The following is a 19,757-nucleotide window of genomic DNA, read 5'->3' as shown; positions in this document are numbered from 1 at the left end:
AGAAAGCCAGAAAAGAAAATATCAATATCAAAATAATCTTAATCATATTGAATTAGAGGCAATTCAAGAATTAAAAACTAATCTCGAAATAGTAATCAAACCAGCTGAAAAAGGTGGTGGCATCATCATCCTGGATCGAGAAAAGTACATTATTGAAGTAAAAAGACAAATTGAGGACAAGGAATTTTATCTTCCATTGGATCAAGATCCTACGTTTACACTTTTGGAAGAAATTAAAACTTTGGTAGAAGATGCACATACTGCTGGCATCTTGACTTCAAAAGAGAAACATTTTTTGATCAACCATCATCCAACCATATACATTTTACCAAAAATTCATAAGTCTCTTATTGATCCCCCAGGTAGACCTATTATTTCGGGTAATAATTCTGTTTTAGAACCACTGTCAGACTGTAGATTTCTTCTTACGACCATTTGTTCCCCAGATTGATTCGCATGTTAGAGATTCTGCTCACATGATCGAAATTTTAGACAATTTCGACAGTGGTATGGAAGATCTTATTCTGGTGACATTAGATATTGAATCATTGTATACTAATATACCTCAGTTAGCAGCTATCCAAATTATCGAACAGACACTCCAACTGAGGACAACTGATTTAAGGATACCAAATAGACTTATTGTCACATTTGCAACAATTGCACTTACCCAAAACTATTTTTCTTTTGAAAATAAGTTTTATATTCAGATCAAGGGGACAGCCATGGGGCGTCCATGGCTCCTGATATAGCAAACCTGTATGTTGCACAGTTTGAGAGAGAACACCTTAGTGATCACCTTTTTAAGGAAGAACTTAGACTGTACAAGAGATACATTGATGACATTTTTATTATTTGGAAAGGAAGTCTCTCCAGATTGTATGATTTTTTTAATTGGTTAAATTCCTGTGATAGCAATTTACGCTTTAAAATGGAATATGATTTCAACCGTATACCTTTTCTTGATATCCTCATTCAGAAGGACAAATATTTCTTTCAAACAAGTATTTATAAGAAGCCAACTGATAAAAATAACTATTTACATTATTCGAGCTTTCATCAGCCACAGCTCAAAATAACTTACCATATTGCCAATTTTTAAGATTAAAAAGATTATGTTCAAAACCGTCTGAATTTGAGGCACAAGCAAAAACTATGGCTAATCGTTTCAAACAGAGAGGATATCCAAAGAAGGAGATCAAAGAAGGTTATCAGAAAACCAAACTGCTACACAGAGAAGATTTATTACAGACTGGAAAGAAAATAAGAAAAGTGCCTGACATCGTATGTACTCTTAGGTTTTCTCATTTATCCAATGATATACGCAATATTTTAATTAAACATTGGCATATTCTTACTCTACATAAGTGCTTTGTTAACATCAAGCCCACTATTGCCTTGTCCAGAAATCGGAATTTGAAAGACCAATTAGTCTCTTCAGCACTACCTACGATCAAGAGAAAATATGAAACGCACCATGGACACCAACCATGTGGCTGCTGCTCCGTCTGTTAACATACTTCGAATATTCATTCTTTTAAACATCCAAGAACCAAAAAAGAATACAAACTTAACTTTAATAGCAATTGTAATACAGATAATGTACTTTACATAATCAAGTGCCCATGCGACCTTCTATATATCGGGAAAACCAAGAGGAAAATAAAGATTAGAATTATAGAACATCGCAGCTGTATCTTAAGACAAGTAGTATCCGCTCCATTAGTCACTCATTGGATAGAAATGGACAACACCATTGACGATCTTTATTTTTTTGTTTTCAAAACATTTAAACCACGACAGAAGGGAGGTGATATTAATCAGTTACTTTTACAATCAGAGCAGAGGGCGATTTTCGAAATGGACACCATAATTCCTGCAGGCCTTAATCAGGATATAGATTATATCTCTTTTCTTTGAACATTAATATATTTATTCTAAACTGGTTTTATATTAAATATAATATATAATACATTTTTATGTGTATACCTTATCTGATATTTATTATGACCCTCATGCCATTGTGGCTCTTTAGATTTCTTGTTCTTCACATTTTATAACCACATAACCTTTTAATGCCTACTGTACAATGATTCTTTATGTATGATAATTTAATTTATCATGTTCATGTGGAATTGAATTTCATTAAGTGGTTCGATATGTCATGCAATCTATATATCTCCATGGGTTTTGCATTTTAATGTCTATTGAGAATCCAGTAATGATTTTTATGTATGTTTTTAATTACTTTTTATGAATCATTGATTATTATTATGATATTTTTATTTTAACATGTTTATAAGTTTCTCATACACCATTGTTTTTAACTTTCTTTGTATGTTAAGCATTCTTATATATGTTCAATGTGAACTAAGCCATGCCAAAAACCAATCATTTGTTGTTATAGTATAGGACACATATACTTTCTCTATATATGACTGCTTTTAGAGTGTTAAGGCAGAAATTCTTTATATTCCACATAGAATCATTATGTATATTTATGATATTTATACTTTTAATACGCATATTTATACTCACATTCACATATTTATTTATATATATATATATATACACATCCATATTTGCATATTTATGTTTCTATATGCATATTCATATCTTTATTTGTAATTCATTATAATCATGTCATTTATTCTGTTGTAGGCAGATATAATATATGTAGGCAGGCAGATATAATTTATGGAAAATCTTAATCTTTTTTATATTTGAAATCTTTCATCTTTTTATATAAAGTTCATTTATCAAAGTCCTTCACTGATATGTTTAAAAACATATTCTTAATATGTGTTCATGCTTTTTTTACATTGCACTTGACTAATTTCATTCATTTCAGCAATTCCCATTTCTTCTCCTCTCCTGTTACATGGAATGTTCCATTAATTAGGGTCCGTTTTAATTTCTGTAATGCAATTCATAGTCTACTTTGATGTTCTTTTTTTGATGTTCTATCCTTTTTCTAGTAATCCTTCTTTTTTCTATCGATCCACCTAACTTTTAACATGTGTTTGAAACAATTCACTTTAACTAGCATTCACTTACTTCAGTTCTGTTAGTTTCCTTTTTCCCCCCTCTTTCTTTTTGTTTTGTGGCACAATCCACCAATCAGATTGCATATTTAATCGCTCCTCCTTCAATGTACTCCCTTGCCATTGCAAATGCAAGCAGTGTCTCACTTCCGGTTCACCACACAATTGGTAAGTGCTTCTCACTCGTTTTTTACTTTGGTTTTTATTTTGGTTTCTGCTTCTGTTCTGTTTAAACCTGCACAACTCTTTGCACTTTTCAGGATGTCATGGGTCTCTGATGATTTCTTCTAGATTTCTTTTTTCTATGCTTCAATTTTCCTCTTAACTTTTACTGGATGTTTTCCATATTGTTTATTGGATGACTTTCTTTTGGTTTTTTCCTTTGGCTTTTTCTCTTAATTAGCAGTATTCAGCTATGTATTTTTATATCCCTTATTATTTATTTTTTTAGTGTCTTTTAGTAATGTGCAGCATGGTTCCATTTCTGAGCCCATCCCCCACTATCACTTTTCTGTGGCTCCTTTTCACTGTTTTTCTTTTAATCACAGCTTACTGGGTATGCTAACTTGTATGGCTTTTGACCTGTTTGTTTTTCAATTAGGTTTTCATTTAGCCTCTTTATTGGAAGATCTCACCCCCCTCTTTTACTGCATGGCCCCCTTTTTGCTATCATCTATCATCTGTATCTGTTTTAGGGTTTTAAAATATTCTACATAGCTTTGTTAAAAACATTCTATATGGCTTTGCTAATATGTTTAATCTTAAACTTGACAGTAGTATAGAGTTTTACATATGGTTTTAACTTCTGAAATTTTAAATTCAATATTATTTTAGTTTCCCACGTACATACCTTTATAGGACCCCCAGGGTATGTATTCCTCTTCCTTTTTTTGTCCTATACAGTTCCCTTTGTGTCCTTCTAGTTTAAACATAAATATTCACTGATCATTTGTTGAGCATGGTCTTCGCACGTTCACCATTTTTATAATGCAATTAAGTTTTTCACTCCACTCTGCATTTTGCATAGATCCAAATATTTTCTGTTTTCACATTTTTATGACATTTATCACCTTTTTCACCAACTCATTTTTATTAGTGCCATTTACATCACTGTGTCCTTTTATCACATATCTTTCATACTCTTTGCATGCCAGATATCATTCACAGTTTCACATTTTATCACCACTACTATTCATAACTTACATGCATTCTTAATGTACCCCTCATTATTTATAGGACCCCTGAAGAAGACTTTTTGTCGAAACGCGGACCGTGTTGGGTCCTGTATCCCTAGCAGACTAGGTCCTTTAAGGCTTTTATGTGGATGATTTTAGTGTACCTTTGGAACTTTGATACTTTCAAATAAAGTCCATTTAGGAACATCGTCACTCCACAGAGTTTTTTTGGTTTTTTTACATGATACAAAGACATTTAAAAAGACCAGGAAGCTTAGTAAAATATATCTCATGCATAAAAAAGGTTGAAAACAGGCCAAACAGCCAGCATGGTTTAATGGTGAAATGAAGAGGTATTGAAAGCTGAAAGAGCAGCTTTCAGAAAACAGACCCCAATGAAGAAAGCAGAGATGAGGAGAGAGAAAAGAGAAAGCTGGGAGTAGGTGCCAAGGGGTAGGAAGAATAAAGAGCTAAGGGGTGGGGAATAAGAGCCAAGGGATGATGATAAGAATGAAAAACACAGAGGATATGTGCCAGGAAGACCTCAAGGGTCAGAGAGGGAAGGAGAGAAAAAGAATGCAACGAGAAAGCTGGCAAGTGTCTACCCTGGAGAGACAACAGAGAAAACTGGGGGTTGAATCTGCTGAAGGAGAGGTGGAGAAATATCAAGGGAGGGTGGAATTTAGGGAGGGAGATCACTAGGGTAGGTCACATCTTATGAGGGAGAAAGCTGGAAAGGGGGTGGGGAGGAGCCATAACTTATGATGGGGTAATTCTGTGCAAATTATTTACAAAACAGAAGTATTCAGAATATTGCTGAAATTTTAAATACTGTGCAAAGAGGTTTCTGAAATATATCAAGATGTATCCCACCAGGAGTAGAATGTTGCCTTCTGCTTCTTGGGTCATTTGGGTTCATGAGATGCTGTAAAGGCAATTCCAGAAATGATACAGATTTCCTGTGTGGTATGTCATTACACCAGCTCCTTTTCACTTGCTTTTCAACTGACAATAAGTGTGAACACATTTACAAAACAAATAGGAAATTAAAAAAAGCAAAGGAAAACACATATTTTCCCAGAATTTCTAAAAGTAAAGTACCTCTTCCATTTTTTTGCTTTTTCGGCCCTGGTTTCTTCTTTGATATTGCAGTATCTGATAGGGGAGATGGCTGCTTGGTGATAGGAACGGGCTCAACTTTCTTGCCTGTGAACTTCGCCCCACCAGTCTCTTTGGTTAGTTGTTCTTCTACTGCGGGCTTAGGCTGCTTCTTCTCCTTTTTCTTTCTGTCTCGGAGACTGCTTGGAGCCTCAGGTGTACTTAGTGGAACAGGAACTACATGTTCCTCATCGGTCACTAAGGCATCCATCAATTCAAAGTCACGAGCTGCACTTTCAGAATCTGACTCATGTAGGGTCCCATTCTGAGCATCCTTTTTTTTGTTTTTTCTCTTCTCGGTTTTCTTCTTATCAACCTTAGCAGGAGGGAGCTTCTGGTCCTTTTTCTGCTTGGCAAGGACTTCATCATATGATGTCTCTTTCATGAAAAGCCAGAAGAAGAGGAAAATGAGTGTGATGACCACTGAAGGAACGAGGATGATAAAATAGGGAGATTCATAAAACTCCATTTTGGTTTTGTTTGTGTTTTATGTAATCTGAAAGACAAAGAAATGAATATTAACTTACATACAAAGATCTATAATATTATTGTATTATTAAAATCTGTTCAGAAAAATTTTAAGTTCAACACACCAGCAGTACTTGAATGAAACCTAAAAAAAAGTGCATTAAATATTTTTTCTTTTAACTAAATAGATCTTGAAAAGTGTTTAATAGTATAGAAATCCTCCATTTCCATCCAGCCCAACTATATGTGGCACAGTGGTTGGAGCTACAGCCTCAACACCCTGGGGTTGTGGGTTCAAACCCCACGCTGCTCCTTGTGACCCTGGGCAAGTCACTCAGTCCTCCATAGCCCCAGGTACACTAGATAGATTGTAAGCCCACTGAGACAGATATGGAAAATACTTGAGTACCTGACTGTAAAACCGCTTAGATAACACTTGATAGGTGGAATATAAACACCTAATAAACTTGAACTTGAAACTTTGACCTTGTCATATCATAGATACCAACATAAGAACATAAGAACTTAAGCATCGCCTCTGCCGAGTCAGACCATAGGTCCATCGTGCCCAGCAGTCCGCTCCCGCAGCGGCCCCCCAGGTCAGTGACCTGTAAGTGATCCTTTACTTAAGACATTCTATCCTATTTAGTACCCCTCTAACTATACCCCTCAATCCCCTTTTCCTTCAGGAACTTGTCCAACCCCTTTTTGAAACTCAAAATCGTACTCTGCTCTACCACCTCCTCCGGAAGCGCATTCCAGGTATCCACCACCCTCTGAGTGAAGAAGAACTTCCTAGCATTTGTTCTGAATCTGTCTCCCTTCAATTTTCTTGAGTGCCCTCTTATTTTTGTTTCCCCCGCCAGTCTGAAGAATCTGCCCCTCTCTACCTTCTCTATACCCTTTATGATCTTGTAAGTTTCTATCATATCCCCTCTAAGTCTCTGTTTTTCCAGGGAAAAGAGCCCCAGTTTTTCCAGCCTCTCAGCATATGAAAGGTCTTCCATGCCCTTTATCATTTTTGTTGCTCTTCTCTGGACCCTCTCGAGTGTCGCCATATCCATCTTAAGGTACGGCGACCAGTACTGAACACAGTATTCCAGATGCGGGCGTACCATCGCCCGATATAGGGGCAGGATAACTTCTTTGGTTCTGGTAGTGATTCCTTTTTTGATAATGCCCAACATTCTGTTCACCTTCTTTGAGGCCGCTGCACATTGTGCGCCCGACTTCATTGATTGGTCCACTAAAACCCCCAAGTCCCTTTCTAGGTTGTTTTTCCCCAATACCATCCCCCCATCTTGTAGTTGTACATCGGGTTTCCTTTCCCTATGTGCAAGACTTTGCATTTCTCTACATTGAAGCACATTTGCCATTTATTTGTCCATTCACTCAGTTTGTTCAAGTCCCTATTCGCTATTGATAGATAAATGCATTACTTTTTTAAAGTTTAGGCAAAGAAAAACACCACAGAAAAGGGTAACAACCTGCTTATTAAGCAGGTTGCTACTTCTTTACATTCTTCAACAGTTCTAACCCTACTGAAGAGTTTTGTGTCGTCTGCAAATTTTATAACTTCGCACTTCGTCCCCACTTTCAGGTCATTAATGAATATATTGAACAGCAGTGGTCCCTGCGGGACACCGCTCATGACTGCTTCCCAGTCAAAGTAGTGTCCTTTTATTTCTACCCTCTGCTTCAGGTCTGTTGGATTAATTGCAAATTACTGTATGGCCAAGAAATTATCAGAAATAGTACACTTAAGGTCTGTTACTTTACAGATACGTTTTACTCACTGAGGCATTCTACATATGGTGAAATTTAGTCACATCTTAATTTCTTTTTCTTTAGTTAGGCTGTACCATCCTTAATAAGCAGGTTGTTACCCTTTTCTGTGGTGTTTTTCTTTGCCTAAACTTTAAAAAAGTAATGCATTTATCTATCAATAGCGATTAGTTATCACTTGTCTCTTATAACTGGTTTATAGTTTTTTATGCAAATATTGCCGGTTGTGAACTTTTAAATTTGGCTGTGGTTTGAATGGCTCATCAACTATATACCAACATCTTTGTTCCATAGGGTTCTTCCCTGGAAGAGTTACTAGAGAATGACACAGTGACAAAATTCATCACCGTTCCCGTTCCCACAGATAACCGCGGGAAATAATCCCATGTCACTTTCTAGTGTCTATTTCAACCTCGGTCCTTCTACACCAGCATCCTTCAAAGCAAAGCTTGCGGGTCAGTGGTTGTGCCCAATTATACTCTGATTCTTTCCTCTCTCCTTAAAGAATGACATGAAGATGGTTTCCCGCGGTTATACGTGGGGATGGGAACGGTGATAAATTTTGTCACGGTGTCATTCTCTATTACACACTAGAGAGCTGCACTGGAATGGGGACGACAGGGATCCCGCGGGTTCCCCCTTCGGGTCGCAGGGATCCCGTGGGGACGCCCCTCATGGTCTCGGGGATCCCGCAGGGTTGGGAGGCAGCTCGAGCCAAATGGCTCATCTTCTTTTCCTGCCCTTTTGCGTCTTCTTTTCCTGTTCTTCTGCTCCCACACGTAGCCAACTCGGAAGTCTTTCCCTGACGTCAGAGCTGATGTCGGAGGTAAGGCTTCAGGTCAGCCACATGGAGCGAGCAGGGCCCGCTGCCCTACGAAGAAGTGCAGCAATCAGGAGACAGGAGGGGGCAGAAAAGGCAGGGAACGCTGCCCTACGAAGAAATGCAGCACTCGGGAGACAGGAGGGGGCAGAAAAGGCAGGACCGCTGGTCTGCGAAGAAGTGCAGCACTCGGGAGACAGGAGGGGGCAGAAAAGGCAGGGACCGCTGCCCTGCGAAGAAGTGCAGCACTCGGGAGACAGGAGGGGGGCAGAAAAGGCTGGGCCCGCTGCCCTGCGAACATGTGCAGCACTCAGGAGACAGAAGGGGGGCAGAAAAGGCAGGGCCCGCTGTCCTGCGAAGATGTGCAGCTCAGTCAGTCAGGAGAAACAGGGCTGTTTTGCATTGTGTATTCAAAACCCATCTGGTAAGTGATCATTTAAATGCATTTTGGAGAGCTTTCCTTTAGGCTTTGTCCTTTCAAAATTTATTGCACTTTCTCTGCATTTTTGCTTTTCAGCATTAGGGGGGTTAGCTTTCTTTAGACGGCCCATTCCATATTTTCTGTGTGTGTTTTATTGACTTCTGACCATATTCATGTCATAGTGTACTGTTATCTAGTTTTTTAAGGGGAAACCAGCATTTAAGAATTATTTTTGTTAGTGTGTGTATCAAAGTGCAGAACTATACAAGTGCAGAATGGAAATGAGTCAACTGATGGGTCTGAAGTAATAGATAGAAGGTAAACAAAATACAATGTAAAAGGTAGAATTGGGCTTGAGTGTGTCAATGAGAGAGAAAGAGATGGTGTACACGGGGAATGGAAGAAAGAGGAGACTTTTTGGTCATAGGGAAGGAGTGAGGTACAGATGATAGGGAAGAAAAGATGAGAGGGAGAAATGTTGTGGTGGAAAGGGGACAGTATGACAGATTGAAAGGGATGCAAGAAGGAGGAATGTTGGACATAGTGGTGAAGGGAATGGAGGAAGAGATGTGGCATGATGCTGGAGAAATGTTGGGCATTGGATTGGTGGGCTGGGGCAAAAGATGCTGCACATGGTCTGGGGGATGACAGAGGAATAATTGCTGGACCATGGTAGGAGGAACCAATGGACAGGAACAGAAAAATTTATAGAAGATGGGAAAGTGGAAAAAAGAAACCAGGACCAACTTGATGGAAAAATAAGTTTCCAGACAACAAAGGTAAAAAACGGAATTTATTGACTAAAATATGTTAGCTTTGGGAAATGTATATAGCTGATGTCTTTGTATTGTGTTCAAAAGAAAAGGAAATGCATTTCTGGTTTTATTACAGTGTTGAAGTACTTGCTGACCCTTGCTGTGACTGGTGGGGATCCCCAAGCATCGCCAACAGAGGACCTCCTCTAGAGATGGCCAGAACTCCCCTCCACCAAGCACAGTAGTCGCTGGCAACATCCATGATCCACTGAGGTGCCAGCATCTATGACTCAGGGACGCTACTGCTGCCTGCCAAGCTTGGCAAAAGGGACCACCGGCCAACTGCAAAGGAAGTCCTCAGCTGACAGCTTGGGGGTTCTCATCAGTTGAGTATTTCTATTTTATATTTACATTAGAGGTTCTGGTAGAAACAAATTTACAAAGTATGTATTCTTCACAATTAATATTTCCAAATTAATAAAGTATCTTTGCTTATTTGTAAATTGGTCTCCACCAGAGCCTTTAATTAACTATTTCTGAAGTTTATAGGGATGGGTGGGGACGGATGGATTCCGGGTGGGGACGGAGGGATTCCTCACGGGGACGGGTGGTATTTTGGCGGAGATGGGAGGGATTTCTGTCCCCGTGCAACTCTCTACTACACACATCTGAGCATATGTAAGATTGAAAATCTATTAGTTTAATTTACCATTATTGTGAAACAGCTGAGCACATAGTATAGATAGAACAGTACCTGATTTTTATGCGTCTCATTTGAGCAATTTTATCCCTGTACAATACAAATTAACTAAGATTTAATTCCTGGGAAAAAAAGAGTCATGCATTTTTGCTGCAAAAAAAACACCAAGGAAACACATACAGTATACAAAATGATTTTCTTCTGTGCACAAAGAGCGAGACCTGGAAATTACTACATCTAGTGATATACATGTAGCCAAACAGGTGCATAAATATACAAGGGGCCACTGAAAAGTTCTCAGTCCAAACAAGAAGAGAATGATGTGGAGCCATGAAACTTACAAGTTACTCCATACTTTTCTTGCCACTTTTTGTTTCAGTTCATATCATTGAAATGAAAAGTGTAGAATAACTAATATTTACTCTGGACAAAGAGCACGAAACGGCAGATATGAAAACAACAATCCCCTTTCAACAGAGGTGGCCCTCTGGAATGAAGATCATAGATTAAAGGTGAAAGGGTAGTCAGGAGTACACTGAGAAATATTTCTTTACAGAAAAGGTAATAGGTGGACCATTCTTCCAATGGAAGTGATGGAAACTAGGACAGTCTATCTGAACTCAAGACCAGCCATAAAAAGCACAATAGGTTTCTAAGAGACAGGAATTATAAAGATAAGTAGTTGGTGATAGGAAGACTAGATAGAACAAGATGACAGAAAGACCATATGGTTTTATGTTTCAGTGTAACTATTCTATTACAATGCCAAAGATCTGTGTAAGCTGACTTTATGAACAGCCCAGTTTTTCAATGATTGCCCAGCTCCCTCCTTTTGCTTAAGCTCTCATTATGCCTCATTTATACAGAGAAACAGAAGTCTGTTAATTTTTCCTACTAATGCCTTTCCTATTAGGAGCTATCACTTGCCAGAACCATGCCAGAACCATGTGCTCAACACCATACCAATTCACTAGATTATAATCGCTTGATTTAAAGCTGTTTAACAAGAACTTTTTTTTTTCTCTCTCTCTCTCTTTCAAGTCCTAATTTAGAAGCTTATCCAACTTTTCTTGGCTGTTAATAAGCTATAAAAGGTGCTTATGTGCCCAAGTCCACATTTAGAAAAGGATGCTCTTCAAACTCCAGTTGGTTAGGCTTTCTCCAGTGAATAGCCAATTTTTACTAATGAAACACTGGCCTTTTTTCAGAGCAGACTGGATGGACCATGCCAGACTTTATCTGCTGTCATTTACTACATTACTAGTTAACTTATACAAACCTGGAGGACAACTAGTTTACTTAAAATGTTGCATGCCACATAAAAGTGGCAACAACATGAAGCCCATGATAATAAAGAATATAAAGCAAGAAGCCCTGCTTTATATGACACGATGGAGGTCTACAAAATCCTGAATGGTATAGAACGGGTAAAATTAAAGTCATCTTTTACTCTTTCAAAAAAGTACAAAGACTAGGGGACACTCTGGAACTCATTGCTGGAGGATGTGGTTAACAGCAGTTAGCAAAGCTGGGTTTAAAAATAAGGTTTGGACAAGTCCATAGTCTGCTATTGAGATAATGGGGGAGGCCACTGCTGGCCTTGGGATTGGTAGCATGGAATATGGCTACTATTTGGGTTTCTGACAGGCAGTGGTGTAGCAAGGGGGAGGCGAGGGGGCCCATCTTTGCATAGAGGGGTGCTGGCGCATTTCCCCCCCCCCTCAAACACACATTCCTCTTTAAATATTTGCCAGCATGAATAGCATCTTCCACTTGCTGCTCACGCCAGCCTCGGCTCCCTTCCGACATCACTTCCTAGTCGCGGGACCAGAGGTGTCAGAAGAGAGCCTAGGTCATTTTCTTTGACTCTGAAGGAAGGCTTATAACCAGCCACAGGTCACTTGTGCCTGTGCCCATGCTTCTTCACCTTGATAATCTCTTTTTCAGAATGCTCTTTTTTCTCTTCCCTTTTTCTTCTACCACTTCATTTATATTTCATAGTTTTCCTTGCTTGTGACATTCTTCTTCTGCACTTCTGATTTGCGTATCAGTGATAAAGTAACCTAATGCTTAGAGTGGCAAGATGAGAACTATGGAAGCAGGGCTCAGATTCCACTAATGTGCCTTGTGATCTTGAGGGAATCACTTAAGCTTTCATTGCTTGGAATACAAACTTAAGTGCTGATAGATATGGAGGACCATTTTAGAAATGATGCCCAAATCTGAATTTGGGCCTTTTGCAGAAGATACACAAAAATTTAGCACCAAACCTGCCCATTTTCAAAACTACAAAATCTTGGTTGTTATCTTGGTTGTTTTGCGGGGTTTTTCCAAAAGTGGCCATTTTTCAAATGGGCATATATCTTTTGAACCATTTAGAAAAAAAAAAAAAATTAGAAATACATACAAAAGAAACACATACAAAACAAGCCTTTGAGATGTAGGAGGTATCAGCATTTTTAGTAGACTGATCACACACACATCTCAGCAGAGTAGTGAAGTAACTTAGGGGGCATAAAAAGACCCAAGTATACATCTCTCCATAACCCCCTTATAACTTATGGTGAGCCCTCCAAAATCCATTCAAAACCCACTCTATCCAACTGTACACCACAATAGCCCTTATGCCTGTAGGTGGCACCTATAAGATGGTCCAGTAAGTTTTGGCGAGTTCACATATTCCATCATAAGTGTAGTGTTTGTTGTACAGCACTGTGTGAGTCTGATAGCACTTTAGAAATAATAAATAGTAGTAGTAGTACTGTGTTTCCCTGAAAATAAGACACTGTCTTATATTAATTTTGGGCCCAAAAAACGCACTAAGTCTTATTTTTTCCATGTACAATGATTATCTCTCCCCTTCCTTTCCTCCACCCCAATTCTTCCTTTTTCCTTTCTCTCCTCTCCCCCCATATGCATTTTTCCTCCCTTCTTACCCATCTCCTTGTGCCTTCCCTCTGCAGCATCTTTCTATCCTTCCCTCCTATCCCCCTATGCAGCAGAACTTTTGCACAGCATCTTTCTATCCCTCCCATCCCTTGTGCAGTAGAGCCCTTGCACAGCTTCTATCCCTCCCCCCCATCCCACCCCCACTCCCCCCCGCTGCACATCTGAACCTCCACTGACCCTTCCATCTCTCCCTCCCATCCAAACCCCACCGACCGCAAGACCGAAATACCTTCTTACAAACAGCAGCATCTGCAGCAAACTAAACAGGCTGCTTCGCGGCCTTCTCCCGCCGGGACATTCCGTGTGCCACATTGCTGATGACATCATCAGTGATGCGGCAGAGGAATACCCCAGCAGGAGAAGGCCGCGAAGCAGCCTGTTTAGATTGCTGCCAAAGCTAACCTCCAAGTAAGCTTTAAGGTACAATACAGTATACGCTCAGTTAACCGGCACCCATGGGGATTGGTAGATGCCGGATAAATATAGTTTCTGGTTGCCTGAGAGTTACAAATAAAAACAGACTTAATACATATTATACCCCAAGGATGCCCAAAAGGTCGATCGCGATTGACCAGTAAATCGCGAAGGCAATGCGAGTCGATCGTGAAGCCCATCCCGGGCTCCGTGATAGACTCGCATTGCCTTCGCGTTCTACCTGCATCCCAACACCGTAAACAGGATGCAGAAACTCAGGGCCGACCAGCCTTCCTCTGCCCGATGTCAATTCTGATGTCGGAGAGGAAGTTCCAGGCCAGTCAATCATTGCCTGGCTGGCCCGGAACTTCCTCTCCGAAGTCAAAATGGACGTCGGGGAGAGGCAGGCTGGTCGGCCCGGCGCTTCTACATCGGGAAGCAGGGAGAACTTGGGACAGCGGTGGCATGGGGGCCTGTTCCCTGATGGCAGAGGCAGTGGCCTGGGGAGGGCAGGGAGAAATAAAGAAAGGGGGCAGGCAGGGAGACAGACAGAAAGAAAGGGAGGACAGGGAGACAGAGAAAGAAAGGGAAACAAAAAGAAAGGAGGAACAGGGAGATAGAAAGAAAGGGTCAGGCAGGGAGACAGAAAGGGAAACAAAAAGAAAGGGGGAACAGGGAGACAGAAAGAAAGAAGGGAAACAAATAAAGAAAAGAGGGACATGGAGACAAAGAAAAAAGGGGGGCAGGCAGGGAGATAGAAAGAAAGAAAGGAAACAAAGAAAGGGGGGCAGGCAGGGAGACAGAAATAAAGAAAAGGAAACAGAAAGAAAGGGGGCATGGAGAGAAAAGGAAAGAAAGTGGGTCAGGGAGACAAAGACAGAAAGAAAGAAGGGGGCAGGGAGACAGAAAGATAGATAGAAAGAAAGAAGGGGGCAGGGAGAAATAAAGGGGAGGGTGGCAGGGAGAGAGGAAGAAAAAGCTGGGGGAGGGAATGAGGTCTAGAGGAGAGGAAGCATAAAGTAGGCTGAAAGATGAGAAGAAATATTGGATGCACAGAAGAAGAAAGTACAACCAGAGACTCATGAAATCACCACACAACAAAGGTAGGAAAAATGATTTTATTTTCAATTTAGTGATCTAAAATGTGTCCGTTTTGAGAATTTATATTTGCTGTCTATATTTTGCACTATGGCCCCCCTTTTACTAAACCGCAATAGCGGTTTTTAGCGCAGGAAGCCTATGAGTGTCGAGAGCAGCGCAGGGCATTCAGCACAGTTCCCTGCGCTAAAAACTGCTATCGCAGTTTAGTAAAAAGGGAGGGGGGTATATTTGCCTATTTTTGTACAGTTGTTACTGAGGTGACATTGCATAGAGTCCTCTTTGTCTTGACCTCTTTGAAAAATCCCCAGAATATAAATGATAATTAACATTTTCTCTGCATACAGTGTGCTTTGTGTTTTTTAAAAAATTTTAGTGTTGGTATATCATTTTGACTTTGTCATTTTAAAAGTAGCTCGCAAGCCCAAAAAGTGTGGGCACCCCTGCTATACCCCATACATTCCGCAGCATTAACAGAATATTGCCACATACAAAGAATACCTCAAGAGCTGAGAGTAAGAAAAGCCCCTAGATTTATAGACAATTAAGAATATGGAACATGGAACATGATTATATCACAATGTTCCCTAGATCAGTGATTCCCAACCCTGTCCTGGAGGAACACCAGGCCAATCGGGTTTTCAGGCTAGCCCTAATGAATATGCATGAGAGAGATTTGCATATGATGGAAGTGATAGGCATGCAAATTTGCTTCATGCATATTCATTAGGGCTAGCCTGAAAACCCGATTGGCCTGGTGTTCCTCCAGGACAGGGTTGGGAACCACTGCCCTAGATCTTATGCTGTTAACTATAGATGCTCTAAGCCCTATCATAGATGATCAATTAAAGGAATTACAGGAGAAACTGAAAATATTAGAACAAACACAAACGACTGAAGATTATAACCAGCACTATAATGAACATCAGAAAAATATGGATACATACCGAAATGATCAGAGAAATATTAAAATCAAGAAATATAAGAGGGACGAATATGATTATACCAGAGGATATGTATATCCCTGGATGGATAGAAATCGAAAAAAACAGACCCAACAGAATGAAAGGAAAGAAAGTGGCATTTCATTTGACATCCAGTGAATCATCAGCGGAAGAAGATTTAACGACCACCTCCAATAAAGCCATAACAACAGGCAATATTTTGTCAGAATCTTTTTTAAGACTACTTCTACCCTTACCAACAATGCAAGCAGAACAAATACAATCACAGGAACCCAGGAATACTCGGACCAGGAAAGGAGCACGAAAATAACTGGCATTTTCAATTTATCTAACAGACATATGACCACTGAGGAGGAAGAAGTGCTACAAAAGGGCTTGTGTTTCGTTCCAACTACGCAATATGATGGATACGACACTAGGGTGAAACTTCAACGGATTTTCCATACACTTAGACTGAAAACATACTTTGAAGAACGTGGGGATGATCAACATATAAATTTTAGATATGATAAATACAGTTCTACATGGACACCACCCGATCCTCCTGACCCTTCGGTAGTGGCATTTGAACGAGCAATTCTGAAAGAATTAAACATTCAGGAAAGGAATAGAACGCATACTTATTATAAGCTTACTCATAAACAAAATCAAATTTTACAACAGCTTCGAAAGGATCAGAATATAGTTATAACAAGGGCTGATAAAGGAGGAGGGATAGTGATTCTCAATCAAAAAGATTATCATCAAGAAGCGATGAGCCAATTGGCTAAAGCAGATTTTTATAGAGAAATACTATATGATTCAACGCACTAGAAATGATGCTCTCCAGAGCAAAGTATGAGGGCATTACCACACATAGTGAGTACAAGCAACTATATCAAAAATATCCAATTATGCCCCATATTTATTTCATTCCGAAGATACACAAATCTCAAGAAAAGCCACCGGGAAGACCTATTGTATCAGGATGACATTCCCTCATGGAACCATTATCTCAATATGTGGATTTTCACTTGAAGCATAAGGTAACCCAAGTTCAATCTTATAAACGGGATTCCATGCATTTTATTCAACAACTGCAAAGTGTAACCTGTGATCAAATGGATAACCCAATAATGGTAACAGCAGATGTCACATCATTATATACTAACATTCCCCAAGTAAGGGCATTGGAAACAGTAAAACATTAGCAATTGGACAATACTATACTAGATGAGAAAAAAAGTTTATTAAGTTATTTGGCAGAACAAGTGATCTATAACAATTATTTCACATATGATAATAAAACATTTCTACAAATAAAAGGAGTAGCTATGGGCACCACGATGGTGCCAACGATAGCATGCCTATTTATGTCACAGTTTGAAGAAGATCATATATATAAGTCCAACTATTTTCATCAAGTTAAATTATGGAATAGATTTATAGATGATGTAATCTTCTTTTGGACAGGCACTCAGGAAGATTTGGAAAAATTTCTTGTGGAAATGAACTCTTATGATACAAACATACAATTCACATACAGTTCAACATCACAAAATCTGTTTTTTAGACATTAATATAATAAAACATGAAACTTTATTTGAAACTACAATATACCGAAAGGCATCGGAAAGAAATACATTATTACATTATTCCAGTTATCACCCACAACCATTGCGTAATAGTATACCAATGGGTCAATTTATGAGAATTAAACGATTATGCTCTACACGACAAGAATTCAAAAATCAAGCACAGATAATGAAAAATAAATTTCTCCAAAGAGGATATCCTAACACAGTAGTGAGAACAGCATATAAAAGAGCTACCAATAATCATCGAGAGTGGTTCACAACAGGAAAAAAGCAAATTCAGGAAAATGCTTTGGTATGTGTGCTCCCGCATTCTAAAAAATCAAGAAATATCAGTAAAATAATTTAGAAGTATTGGCCAATCCTGACAGTATTCCCTCAATTTCATGAATACCCCAAATTTGCATATACAAGGGGTAGAAATATAGGGGAAATGCTAAGCAGTAATAACACCACGGGGAAAAGACAACATACTGACGTGGCTGATAGGGGCCATTTTGAATGCGGCCAATGTAAATATTGTAAGCATGCATTTCAAACTCAAAACCTTAAGATACCTAAAACCGGAAAACAATTCAAGCTTCTAACACACACGGATTGTAACACAGAGTCAGTTATTTACTGCATTATATGCCCGTGTGGGTTATATTACATAGGGCATACTAAATGCAAACTCAAAGTTAGAATCGCTGAACATCTAAGCTGCATCTGTACTGGTAAACAACAAGCCCCGCTTATGGAACACTGGGTCACTAAGGAACACATGGAAAATGACCTGAAGGCCTCAATAATTTTACAAATTCACCTTTCTAGGGAGGGTGACATCAGTAGATGCTTACCACGCAAAGAACAACGGTTTATATATCAGTGGGGCACCCTTGAACCGGGAGGCCTCAATATAGATATTGAATGGGTATAGTGAAGCTCACAGTACGTGTTGAGATTCTTTATTTGACAGCTAGATTGAGAGATTGGGGATTGTGAGTTTGCATATATATATTTTTTCACTTTACAATTAAATTGAATGATCAGGGATTTTGAGTTCTTCCGTCATAAAGATTTGGGCCATTATAAATATTTGAGAAATATATAAAAAAGCGCAGAGATTTTCAAACTTTCCCGCCATTGAAGTTGATCCAATGAAAATATACCGAGGCACATAAATTACGTCACAGTTCTAAGATCCGCCATTTTTAACAGCTAAATGAAGTGAGTAGCTGGCGTTTCTGGTCAGGGAATGCTCAACATATCTGAGGTAACATATTTTACTTGAATAGCCTTAAATTATAGATAGTTCTGGCTCTCTGATTAGACCTGGGAGCTTGTTGTTTAGCATAAATATATTAATCGGGTAGATGATAATGCAGTGAGGCCTTCTGACCCATGAATCATTTGATAGGGCCAGGATTTCTTGGCATTGTTGGTAGTATCAGACAACATATGTAGACTTTCTAACCTTTTCAGGCTTTCCCAAATTAAATCCGAGTTGGTGCAATATCAATATATAATGAATATACTGAATGAATTTATGACAATATAACGATAATGTAGTAATTGAAATTTATAAAAGATAAAACAATAAAGCATTTAAGGTTTACTAATGAGCAAGTGCTAGATTATATGTTTTAGATTTTAGTCGTTTAAGTAAAGTATTCATTTATATATTTATTTTTGTAAATACTCCTCCTGAAGAAGCCTTTGCGGCAAAACTCAGGACTGAGTTGGGGAGTTGAGAAAATTCAACATTTTGCACATCTGCACTTTTTGCACAATTTGGACACCTTTATTCACCAATTCTCATTGGAACAGCAAGCCTGCAGAGCCACAAGAGTTGACCATTCAAAATAAACAAGATAAGTGCAATTATTTATTCAATAGTGCATAAGAGATAATATTATTAGCACTTGGTCGATGGTCTTGCACTATAAGATCAGTAACAATGTTTAATAAGTGACCTAAAAGTGCGATGATGGTCCCTTAATGATCTCATTGTGGCTCGCATGCAAGAGATAAGACACTGAGCACTTTTTATATGTTTAAATATTTATTCATATATATGTAACTTGAGGATATATAAGTAAATTAAAATTACAATATTGTAAGCATGAACTGAAGAAGCTGGTAATCAATTTGAATTAATACCCCATACTATGCCATGCCATAAACTGTTCCAGACAAACTGCTGGACATGTAGTAGGCAAAGAGTGGGCATACTCAGGTATGGCATGTCAAGTTCACACTTAATTTCCACCAGAAATTGATTTTATTTTCATTTTTATTTAAAGCATTACAGTATTTTTATTTTTTTTTGCTGGTTCCTTGAGTTCCAGTTAACAGAAAGTCTACTGTATCATCACTTCAAAGAGAGTGTGAAAATACACTCCTGGCTGTCCCTATATAGAGGAGGTGCCAGTAGAAGTGTGGATTCTGT

The 19,757-nt window shown here is 38.9% G+C and overlaps 1 protein-coding gene across 2 annotated transcripts in view; it reads right to left on the bottom strand.

Moving 5' to 3' along the window:
* Positions 1 to 19,757, bottom strand: part of KTN1 (kinectin 1) — a 270,856-nt gene that overhangs the window by 230,354 nt on the left and 20,745 nt on the right. For both annotated transcript variants that reach the window (XM_033950824.1, XM_033950825.1), the window contains exon 2: positions 5,321 to 5,873. In XM_033950824.1, the coding sequence (XP_033806715.1) occupies positions 5,321 to 5,846 (526 nt within the window). In that variant the 5' untranslated portion in view covers positions 5,847 to 5,873. The remainder of the gene's footprint in view (positions 1 to 5,320; positions 5,874 to 19,757) is intronic.

This window comes from Geotrypetes seraphini, chromosome 7, assembly GCF_902459505.1.
Source record: "Geotrypetes seraphini chromosome 7, aGeoSer1.1, whole genome shotgun sequence".
NCBI lineage: Eukaryota > Metazoa > Chordata > Amphibia > Gymnophiona > Dermophiidae > Geotrypetes > Geotrypetes seraphini.
Note: the sequence above shows the minus strand (reverse complement) of the source record. Positions and strands in the feature narration are given on the sequence as shown.